The sequence below is a fragment of the Leuciscus leuciscus genome (genome assembly GCF_965113295.1).
Source record: "Leuciscus leuciscus genome assembly, chromosome: 23".
Classification (NCBI taxonomy): domain Eukaryota; kingdom Metazoa; phylum Chordata; class Actinopteri; order Cypriniformes; family Leuciscidae; genus Leuciscus; species Leuciscus leuciscus.
Window position 1 is genome coordinate 26,171,145 of NC_138747.1, and position 12,936 is coordinate 26,184,080.

At 38.0% G+C, this 12,936-nt stretch overlaps 1 protein-coding gene across 1 annotated transcript in view; it reads right to left on the minus strand.

Annotated features, from left to right (window-relative positions):
• Window positions 1-12,936, minus strand: part of ptprga (protein tyrosine phosphatase receptor type Ga) — a 259,858-nt gene that overhangs the window by 25,162 nt on the left and 221,760 nt on the right. The window contains exons 11-13 of the mRNA XM_082156366.1: window positions 12,828-12,877; window positions 11,260-12,019; window positions 5,731-5,863 (exon numbers count right to left, since the gene is read on the minus strand). Of these exons, the coding sequence (XP_082012492.1) occupies window positions 5,731-5,863; window positions 11,260-12,019; window positions 12,828-12,877 (943 nt within the window). The remainder of the gene's footprint in view (window positions 1-5,730; window positions 5,864-11,259; window positions 12,020-12,827; window positions 12,878-12,936) is intronic.

The following is a 12,936-nucleotide window of genomic DNA, read 5'->3' on the forward strand; positions in this document are numbered from 1 at the left end:
TACTGTCTACTAATTTTGACAATTTTGTCTGCAAAACCCACACTTTTTTACTCCCAAAAGCCATGTGAAACATTTTCTATACACGCGTTTTCAAACTAAATGTCTATAACCCGTCTGTATGAAGTCCATTTAGAACAAAACACACCAGATTACAAGGTAAACATAGAAACCCAGACTGTCAGGATGAACTAAAGTTGTTTCAAGTTTGAGAGTCGTAAACTGGTTTTACCTCTTTCTTTCACTTTGCTAGAGAATATATAAGCAGGTAAAAATCTAAATCCACATCCAGTAAAAATAAAACAAACAGAAAGAGAAAGACAACAGGAGAAGGTTGTTTTAAAGTTACAAAAACTCGAAGTTCTGGACGTCAACCCGATAAGCCAGCGGGAGTCTCGTCTGTCCTACCTGTACTTGATGCACAGCAGAGAACATAAGCTGTTCATCCCTGCAAAGAACGAGGGATTTTAGGAGAGGTGAGTGACTGTAGGCTCCGCATGCTTCCGCTGAGCAAACAGAGCCATGAGTGTGTGAAGAGAGAGAGGGGGTGGAGAGAGGGCTGGTCCTGACGCATCACATGCACAGGGCTTTACACAAGAGCTAGAGCTGCTGGGGTCAGACGTGAAGTTCACTGATCCCAGATCAGTCCACAACTGATCTGATAAACCACAGACACCTGCTGCCCTTCCCTCTGAAAACACACACACACACACACACACACACACACACACACACACACACACACACACACACACACACACACACACACACACACACACACACACACACACACACACACACACACACACACACACACACACACACACACACACACACACACACTTCCAGATGGACACTCCTTTGTGTCCAACTACTCCATTCTTGTATTGAACTCTTAACTCTTCTTTCTGTCCAAGAGAATAAAGAATACCACAAACATCTTGTTCAAAACCCTTACGAATTTCTTCTGTTCAAGTGGATTTTTTTATGAATTTGTGAAGTCAATTCTTAACTCTTAAGCTCCAAAAAAGACAAAAAGCACAATAAAATTAGTCCATAAAACTCATACACTATAGTCCAAGTCTTGTGAAGCCATGCAATAACTTTGTGTGATGTTGTGTTATTTTTGTACAATTTCTATACTATTATAGTTCTTATTAATATTTTGAATTAACTTTGATTTTTGTATCTATTCTTTTATTTATTTTTATATTTTTAGTATACATATATATATATATATATATATATATATATATAATATATATATATATATATATATATATATATATATTTAATTTTTAGTAAGTTTGCTATGTGCTTTTATTTTTTTATTACTATTTGCATTTTAGTTTTAGTCTGCATTCAGTTTTAAATTTGTATTTATTCCCAGTTAGTAATTTTACTGCTTTAACTTATTTCAGTTTATTTATAAGTTCCGTTTAGTTTAAGTTTCTCTAATATTTCTCAAAAATTTATTTTATTTTAGCTTTATTGCAATTAACAGAAATGTTTTTAATAGGTTTAGATAATGATAATAACCCTGGTGTGAATAACAAACCAATATTTAAGATGTTTACTGAAAATCACAGCCTTTGTCGTAGATCTGAAACCTCTTAAAGCTTGTGTTGCGATCGGATGCGTCTGAATATGCTAAAATGAATGTGTTTTGAAAGGTTTTAGGGAACATTTCTGTCTGTTCCTCACAGAAAGCTATCATATGGCTTTAGAAGTCATATGGACTACATTTATGGTAATTTTATGGTGCTTTTTTGTCCAATTTGGAGCTTGATGTCCCTGTTACTGTATGAAAAAGCTCAGCATGAACATTCTATAAAATCTCTTAATTTTTGTTCCAATTATGAAAGTCATACACTTTTTGAACAATATGGAAAGTAACTGACAGAATGTCTATTTCTGTGTGAATTATTCCTTTAAGCCCAGCCTAAATTATAATGTGAAAACCAACTCTCCACTGTAAACAATCTTTAGCTAAAGTCCTGGCTTAAGAGAAACCCTCCCTGCAGGCACTGTGAAACTTAATGCTCAACAGTCCCGATCTGAAGAACAAAAGCAGAGCCAGGGCGGTCAGGAAATGCTTCAGGTACTTAGCACACACACACACACACACACACACACACACACACACACACACACACACACACACACACACACACACACACACACACACACACACACACACACACACACACACACACACACACACACACACACTTCAACCAGTCCAACTGGACATTGCGTCAGAGGCTTGTATTTTGTGGTGTAAATGCGACTTGAAATGAATAATCACATTGTTTAACACAATGATTGCCATTAAATTGTTCTTCGACTGAAAAGTTTCAGTCTGTTTGGCTCAGTGTCTTGTAGGGGCTTTATACATATTTATACTACAGGGCCGTTGAATGCTTGAATCTGATTGGTTGACGAACGTTCTAAGGTGTGCATTATTTTCAGGGAAACGCACGGCTAAAGTAGTTCCAGGCAGGTCTTGACCGCATTACAGTTCCATATCACTTCGCGTAGTCAACTGTAATAACGGAAAATAGGATACAATTCATAACAAGAAAAAGCATTTAGCCCCGTGCGCTTGATCTGCAATTTTCAATGTCTAGCTTCACAATCAATAGAAACATGCAGTTTAATTTTAATAAATAAACTATAAAGTCCTATCTATAATCAATAGAAAATTAAACTGAATATAGGCTAAATAAATGGATAGTCCTGCAGCACGGATTTTTATTGCAGATAATTTAACAAATAAAAAATTATTGATAGGCCTACTTGTTAAAAGGGAACTGCATAAAGCCGGGGACACACTTTAAGGCCGGTTATGAATGTAATTTGATACTTATGACTGATCATGCCCAAACGCGTGTTCAGCGCGTTCAGTCTGTGTTTAAAATCTGCTGCAGTCGATGAAAACAGTCAGAGAATGTGTCAGCTAGTCGTGTGTCCCCAGCATTAGTCTGCTATCAGCGGCTCAAACCTCCGTTACTAACTCTGAAATGACGTTTTGGAATTAGCAATGGAGGCATGGGATAAGAAATTAGTCCTACATACAAGAGCGTTTTAATGACAAAAACTTTACAAACGTCTTGAAATACATCATCTGAACAATGTTTGAGGTGTGGTAACTGTAGTATAAGCGGAATAATTGACTTCAGGCCGTTGAATTATTAGAAAAATAATGCACACCCGAGGTGTAACGGCCACTCCGCTTCGCGTCGTGACCGCATTACCACCTCGGGTCTGCATTATTTTTCTAATAATTCAACGGCCTGTCGTCAATTATTCCTTACATAAAGTATGTATACATATAGGCAGATCATGAGGTTTCATCAGAACCTCATCACTGACTGATTTGGAAAACTCTATAGGCAATAACCCCACACGGCTCACTAATAAAAGCGCATGGGAAACTCAACACATTTAATTTCTGATGCTAACATGTATAATAATTCAAGATATATTACACAGTTTTGCTTCAAACAATATATATATATATATATATATATATATATATATATATATATATATATATATCTTTTTTTTTTCTGAATAAAGGTTAATACAAAGTTTTGATTAAGATATAGCTTTTTCAGTGTAAATGATTATTTGACTTTCTCTGAGACTGCCACAGGAAGTGTCACATCCTAGTTAATGTTTCCAGGTGGACTTTAGACAACACGACACCACAAACAATCACACTAATATACAGACACACACAGTGTTTCCACTAGGGTTGTCAATTTAAAAAACATTTAATTATGCCCCTAGACCCGTAAATATATTCAGTGTTATTTTAAATCAGATTTATACTTTTTTCGCATTTTACTATTATAGTATTTTTTAAACTAACTTTAAAACTTATATATATATATATATATACACCTACTATATTTTAGTTTAAGATATAATCATTTTGTTATGTGCTTTTCAAAAACAAAACAAAAAAAACCCCAGCTTTATTTCAAATAATAAAAATGATTTTTAATAACAACACTGATTCTATCAAAAGTCAATTGCAAAATAAAGGCTATTTTTGTGTGTGTGTGTGTAAATCATGTCAATTCAATGATTTACTGATCTGCTACAATTAAACTGTATAATATCTTCAATGATCTTGATTTGATTTTTTTATTTGTAAAAAAGATATTTATAATTAATCAGATTGTAATGAACTCAATGTACAAAATCGGATAACAGCTCTAGTTTCCACATACACATGTTAAGAATATATGTGAAAAGACATTCTTATGTCTACTAAATGAATTCGTACAGTCTGCTAAATGAATAAATGTAAATATGTCATATGAACATATGGTCACACATGCATGAGAGTCAGACTCAGACACACACTGACAGAAGGTAAGGATATCTGATCTGATATATTGAGACATTAGCATGTAGTGCTGAGGGTAATCTCAGTCAGTCTACTGAGCAGATTACACTTAAAGACCCTCACACACACACACACACACACACACACACACACACACACACACACACACACACACACACACACACACACACACACACACACACACACACACACACACACACACACACACACACACACACACACACACACACACACACACACACACACAGTGTTTGTGATCATATTAATGGCTGAATACTACAGCTGAAGTCTGTTCTAATACGTTCCCAATATCATTTGCATCTGATCAACCAGAAACAGCATCAAATAATATTTCATGTCTGGTTTTTTTAGTGAGTGTGTGTTAATTATAGTCCTCTTTATCATGGCTACGAGTGCTATGACAGATGCATGTTCTCTCTGGAGAAGTTTTGGGCTTGGTCAAGTGTGTTTGCATGGATGTGTGTGTGTTATCATGCAGTATTTGGCGATGGATACACATCTTAAAATATTTCATGACCCCCTGCTACTGCATGGCCCTTGAGCACCAGAGGAGGGAGCAGATGGCCGTTTTGGGCCCAGGGCGGAGAGCCCAGACCTGGGGAGACAGTCCTGGCACAGTCCTGCTCAAGAGCTGTTTGCTAAACTGAGACATGGTGTGATCACGGCCCCTGAGAGACTTTATCAGCTGACCACTAGAGAACAGAAATGTCAAAAACATTTTAAAAATCTTACCGACTCCAAATGTATGAACGAAAGTGTACACACTGCAATATATATGTAGTTTTAAGCCACATTCACTCAGTCTCAGGTGTGACCATGGCAACAGGGCCCTGGCAGCAGGTTCCTCAGCACCTCCATCACTCTGGAGATACCCTAAGGGAAGAGTACGGTCTCTCTCCATCTTACTTACCGTCACCAGAGACACATCACCCACACTTTACACATGCTCGACACACACACACACACACACACACACACTCCTAACTGGTTTTTATTCCACCCCTCGGGGCCCCGGGGACGCCAGGGGCCCCAGAGTGATAAACTACCAGCTACAGGATCCAAACGGACACAAACACAAACAGATGTACACGAAAATACACATGGTAGCTAAGCTCTGAAGCAATGAAACAGATGAAGTGTTTAAGAGCGTGGCATCAGGGTAAAGCCATCCGTCTGTGTGACTCCCCATGATTCAATCAGAGTCGGAATCAGTCGTGTATCTATCAAAGAGTGGCTCAGGAAATCAGTGAGAGTCAGTGAGACTCCTGTAGTCAGCGATTCATTGAGACAGAAAACGCCAGTGAATCTGTCAGTGTGGATCAGTGTCTCACCTCCAGTAAACCAGGACAGCCAGCAGCAGAATGAGGCAGAGGAAGGTGAGCGCCGACACCACCACCAGAGGAATGATCCACTCCATCCTTCCTGAACCAGGCACAGGGTGCATGCTGGAGACCACGGCACGCTCTGAAACACACACACACACACACACGTTAATATGAACACACCGTACATTTAGCATAATATGAAAATACAATAACTCTGCTATGTAGTGAGCAGGGATGATATGAAGCTGATATAGATGTAAATCTGTGTATCATATAACATAATCAATTACAGATATCACATTTGTATTAATATATCACAATTATTAATATTACTACTACCACTAATAATGATAATAATTAATAATTATTATTATTATTATCATTAATAAAATTGCAATCATACTGAATTGATTTAGATCAACAAATTGCTGAAATTCAGTAAACATATATTTCACAAAATACTTTCTCAACATTCAAAAACTTGTTTTTTAAACATTCAAAATAAATGCAAAAACAGATAAATAAATAAATATCAAAACAATATTAACAATTATTATTATTTATAATAATTATTACTATAATAATTAATATCAACATAACTATTATTACAATTGCTGTGATTTAACAATACAATTATTCAAAGTATAATATTCAATTTAATTAGATAACATAATAAACTGATTTCTTTTATACAACATCTATTAATGCAAAAATACTTAAAATGATTGTCAAATATTAGTTCCGGTCACCATCATTTTGGCAAGTAAAGTGTTTCTAGATTAATTGATTTTGTTTGTCCTAGATAGAACAATCCTCAGTCCTCAGGTTGTCCTCATCATAAATAAACAGAGAGAAATGTTAGGGTTATATGAATGCTACACGATCCTGAAACCCAGTTCTAAGTTGAAATCTGACCCGGAGGTTTTCAACCCTGCTCCTGGAGACCCATGAGGAGTCCCAATTCACATACTATCTGTTCTAAATAGTATTCGAAATGAGAATTAGTGCGTCCCAAATCGTAGTATGTTGAAATGAGTATTCCAAAGATACCCGGATAGTCTACTTTTTCCAGTTAGAATCCGAAGTGCAGATCCGTGCACACTCTAACGGCTAATATTGCCCACAACCCATTGTGTGTTGGACGAGGATTCGATTAGAAGTACAAACTTAAATAAAAAGTTTTAAACTACAAACAAACTCGCGGATGTGCGAGTCCGATGGTTTCGTAGAGAGGTTTAGATAAAGGGGTTTGAGTAGAGTGGCCATTTCCATAACACCCAAAAGGAGGACACTTTGCGGCATTTAGTGAGGCAAGAATAATTGCATAGTACTCTGGTGTACTCGCAACTATAATACAATTTTGTCCATCATATCGATGGTATCATGATACAGTGATTCTGAAATAGTCTATTCATTGCCAGACAATTTGATCTATGATATATCTTGATGTAGACCTATGTGTAACAGAAGAGGCAAAAAGTGTTTGTTCACAGTATTTGTATTTATTCAAGAACTGTTTCAAAAACTGACCACTGAGATGAATCTGTCTTGAAAAGTGCACAGTGCCAGAAAACATAACATTTCTGGACTTTTAATGCAAACAAATAATGCGAAAAATAAATAAATACACATTTCAGTTCTTAACAAAGAAGTTCACCCTCTGCAGCAGCTCAGCTCTAGGGTCATCATGGCCAAATTCGTGCTCTTTTGTCCATTCCGGATTAAATGAGGTCTGACGTTTCGGCATGTTAACGTTATGATATGACGCAGTCCAACCGCTTTCAGCCAATCAGTTGTTTGACCAGAGATCTTTCAGCATTAGACGCTATGCTGCTGCTGCATCCCAATAAAGAATCTAGAGCGGGTTTTTTTAGGCCGATTCAGCGCAACAAAAGGAGGACAAATGAGTGTCCGGCTTGAGGCTGCGCCGGACAGGGGGCTTAAAATCCGGACGGAAGGCCATCCTAGGTTTGAGTGATTAATTATCAGTATCTAACCAGACAAAAAGATATTTATTCAATGTTATCCACATTAAATTTATTTTGCAACAACATTGTGAACTTTTGTAAGATATATTTGGTCATTAAAGGTAGGGTAGGTACTTTTCAGTGAGGCTAGCAATAGCGAGCTAGCTTTAAAAGCATGAGATCTCACTCTCCCTTCAGAGCGTCTCTAAAGCCACGCCTCCTTCAAAATGAACACACACATCAGGGAGCAAACAAAACCGTCACGAGAGATGGCGTTAAACTACCTCATGTCTCAAAGCACATAACATTACAATAATAATGAACATAAACAACTTAAAGAGCTCTGACCTGTACCACCTGACTAATGCAGATTCATTTCTGTGTTTATAGTGTTGACATTGAAACGCATAAATTTGAGTCACAGGTTTTCATCTCTTCCAGTAGTTATGGCATAAACGCAGCATAAGCCTGTTGTTTTGGTTCAGGAGAAACTGTAAAAGGCGGCTGCTGTTTCGGTTGTGGTGCTCGGTGACTGACGTCTGTCTAAAGGTCCTTGCAAACTGAGTCAGAAATTCTCGTCCGAAATTTTCGCACGATAAAAAATCAATATGACCTCATGTTATGTCAATCATGTTTGCACACTTCCTCCGAAACTTTCGTCCGTCATAAAAAAATTCGGATCGGGTTAGATTTTCTGCGTTTTTCGCATCCGTAGCAAGCATTTTGAGGGGTGTTTTGATCATTCAGAGCCACCGAATAGCAAAAAAAAAAAAAAAAAGCATATACGAAAATTTCGGCCTCTGTGTGCAAGGACCTTAACTCTGCTTAGCGTGAAACGCGCTGATGACGTGTGATGTCTGCGAGCAGGTGTGTGGAGGTATAGAAATACATACGTTGACAGGCAGGTAGGACATCGTATCATAGCATTTGGACCGAATGCAATGATTGGATGAGCATTTTATGGTCCTATACCTTCCAAAGACGAGATATATACATATAAATACATTTAGAAAACTTAACTTAGTGATTGCTTGTGAAGAAACTTTCAACTAGCATCACAAAAATGTTATGTTTCTGGAGCAAATCACCTAGCCTGCCTTTAACTTTTAAATGCATCTTTATGCAAATAGCAAACACAGAAGGAGAGTTATCCGAATAAAAGACCCCCGACTGGCAGAACAACGTGCCACTACATTCCTTCCGAAATGGTAGGAAATTAAATTAAATTGAATGTGGAGGATTTTAACTGTGACAAGATGAGTGACAGGGCAGTTTAAACGGTGACAGGATGCACGTAACTAAGCAACCGAGCTGTCCGCTAAAGACACAATTATGATGTAGTAATATGTCCTACTCAGCCTACTATTCTGCTACACACTCGTGAAAAAGTATGTACTTTTTCTTCACAAAAACAGTACATCATTTTAGGGCATCGTATTAGTAGGTGAATTGGGACGCGGCACCACTGTTCTGCAAAGTTTATTTCCAACCTGCTTCAGCACACCTGCATTGTGATTTTCAAGCGATCCTGAAGAGCTTGATAAGCAGGTTCAGGTGTGTTCGATTAGGGTTAGAGCTGAACTCTGCAGGACACTGGGACCCCAGGAGCAGGGGGTTGAAGACCCCTTCCCTAAAACCTACTTGGTTAATATACATGCTGTTCCAGGACCAACAAGGATGTTGATTGAGGAACACGTCTCACTTGGGAAGATCACTGTCATCCGACCAGTCCAACACACACACACACACACACACACACACACACACACACACACACACACACACACACACACACACACACACACACGCACTGACGTACCAAAAGTCCCACACTGGCAGTGGAAAGCACAGACTCAGATCCCGAAAGTAAGAACAGAGAGATCAGAAACCTGCAGCTCCCCTCGGGTGGTCCAGAGACGCTCCTAACTAATCCATGCTGTTATCCTAAAACACCACAGCTTCACCACGGTCAGACACACACACGCAGTCACGCGATGAAGAGCACTCAGATGATCTCAAACTCCAGACTGTGCAGGCACACACGCAGGCACGCACGCAAGTGCACACACACACACACACACACACACACACACACACACACACACACACACACACACACACACACACACACACACACACACACACGCACACCCACACCCACGCACACCCGGATGAACATAACTCCGTTGCCATGGAGCTAAATAGGGAGTTTCTCTGTTTCTTTCTATTTTTTTTTACTCCCTCCAGCTGAAAATGTTTTCTGCTCTCATCCTCTCTGGACCGGAAAACTAGGCCAACCCTCTGCCTCCGAAACAAACAAAGGGAACGGAAAGAAAGATGGAAGGATGAGAAGAGAGGGGATAAGGAAGAGGGTGAGACAGAGAAATGGAGGAAGATGGGAAATAAAGGAAGATATGAGAGAGTGAGATGAAACTATCATTTCACAGGGGACACACAAACAGGATCTCAAAACAGTGTGAAGAAAAAGGGTTTAAACAATGAAAAGATGAGTGGTGCTGCACATGCAAAACTTTCCAACACACTGCTGATGAAGTGGTGATAAGAATGGCTGTACACCGCCAGGTCTATGATAAAGCTTAGGTTCCTCATTCAAAGTAAAATCATCATGTGGTGTCACCATCAAGAATGAGGTTTCTGCATATTGGAAGCATTACATGACTTTGGCCATAATAAAGTTTTTCAAATATTTATAAGCAGTAAAACATTTATTTTCTTCTTCTTGGAAATAATTATAAAATATTATTTCTAACAACTAAAGGTTTTATTTTCAAGAATTTCATTTGTCTGATTATGTTTTTTCCTTCATTATAATTTCAGGATAGAAAGTTGTATCACCATGACATTTTTACTTTATTTCCCCAAAATTTTTATTCAGAAAATACAAACATGCTCATCATAGACGAGGTGAAGTCAAGTCATACAAAATGACTTTTTTATTTTAAATACAAGTTTAAGTAATTTTGTTGTGGTTTTGTTTTTGTCAATTTATTTGTTTTGTCTAAAAAAATACGTCTGTTTAGTTATACAATAGTTTAGTACATCAATTTAAAATAAAGGAATATCAGAAACAAATTATACTGAATTTTATATGTACATATACATATACATACATATATATATATATATATATATATATATATGTGTGTGTGTGTGTGTGTGTGTGTGTGTGTGTGTGTGTGTGTGTATGTATGTATGTATGTATGTATGTGTGTGTGTGTGTGTGTGTGTGTGTGTGTGTGTGTGTGTGCGCGTCCATGTGTGTGTGTGTTACCTGAGCACTAAATCAGTATATTAAAATGATTTCTGAAGGATCACTGAAGACTGGAGTAATCATGCTGAAAATGTATATATATATAGCATTTTTGTATTTATGCCAAGCTATATAAAAAATATTTTAATGGATAAAAATAGAAAAAAAAAGGTCATGAGGCCTTCGAATATTGCTGTGGACAATGGGGGCCCTTGGAGTCAAAAAGGTTGAGATACGAATGCAACCCCCCCCCCCCACCACCCCACCACCCCACCAAAAATATTGCTAGTTTCTAACCTGTGTGTATAGAGAAAGGTGGTAGGTGGTTGCGGTCTCCTTTGCTGGGTTTGCTGGTCTGAGTCATGCTGTCTGGAGGCTCTATTACTGCCGTCACATTATCATCACTCTCTGGCTCTCTGGTCGGCAGCACCTGCGTGTCCTCTTCCCCTGTTCTGTGTGTGTTTTTCTCCACCTCATCCTCCGGGACACTGGATGGCGCTGTGCTGTTTTCTGCCTTCCTGCTTCCTCCTTTCTCTTTGGCTGTCGAATCTGGTGTTGCTGTGGGCGGGTCTTTCGTCACGGTGCTGTTCCTTTGCTTTTCCACATCGTCTGGAACTCTGCTGACTTTACTCTCGGCACCTTTCTCCTCATCCTCTTCCTCTTCCTCTTCTCCGTTCTTTTCTCCGTCCTCATCCTCGCCCTTCCCTCCCTTCTCCCCCCCGTCCTCAGACCCTTGGCTCTCTGTGTCTGAGGCCGGTGAGGAGGTGTGTTCAGTGGCTGGGGTCTGGCGTGTGGAGGCAGGAGCAGGGGTCGAGGGAGGAGGTCTGCTGGGCCACACTGAACTGGGGAAGGAGGAGATGACCCCTCCACTGAAACCCAAACCCGCCAGGAGGGTGCTGGTCACCACAGACGCCACCGTCGCTTGGCTCCCGCTGGAAGAGGGGCCGATCCCAGTCGCCATTGACACGAAGGAGAAGGGAAGACCGGAGGAGGTCCAGGTGGAGGAACCGGAGCTGATCGGAGCCATGTCTGCTGAGGAGGCTGGAGAGACAGTTGGCTAGAAGAAGAAGAAAACAAACACTTTATTTCCCTCTGCATTGATTCTAAAAGATGAAATCTGTGCACATCATGCGAGTCCGATGAGCCCAACAGGTTTCAGGACATTGTTTTAAATACTCTTTTTCAGGCATTACTTTGGATTTATTAATTGTAGAATAAATGATAATTGTAGTATAAATATTCAGTTTAATACTTTCTAAAATAAATTACAATTTATAATTATATATACATTAATTATTTATTTTCAAAAATAAAAAAATATGTTTTTAAAACATGATTAGCCTATTATACATATATATTTATATATTTTCTAAAATAAATAATACAGAAAACAAAAATATACTAAATCATGTAATTTTTGAATAAATATATTTCTATACCTTCTAATATATATATATATATATATATATAAAAAAAAATATATATATTACTATTATTAAATTATTGTAAAATTATTATTTGTAATAAACACATTATATTATTTATATTATTTTGTTTTAAGAAATACAAATAAAAGATAAAATAAATTCTAAAAGATAAAATCTGTGAACATCATTCATAAGGTTTAGGGCAATTTTTTTGAGTTATCTTTCCCAGCATAACTCTTCATAGTTCAGATTATAAAAAAATATATATAATTTTTTGTATAAATAAACTTCTATATTATTATTACAATTATTTTTTGTAATAAATCAACTATTATTATTATTATACAAGAAATACAAATAAAATATTCAGGTTTACTTTATTTGCCATTGCAAAGAGTAAAGAGAGTTCTGCCACCTGCTGGACAGATGGAAACTTACCATCCCAGTTTTGACTATTCTCGTGCCCTCAAATATCCTGGTGGTGTTGGCTACCAAAACAAAGTAGATCAATATTAATGAGATGGAACACGTTTAAAAACAACAACCA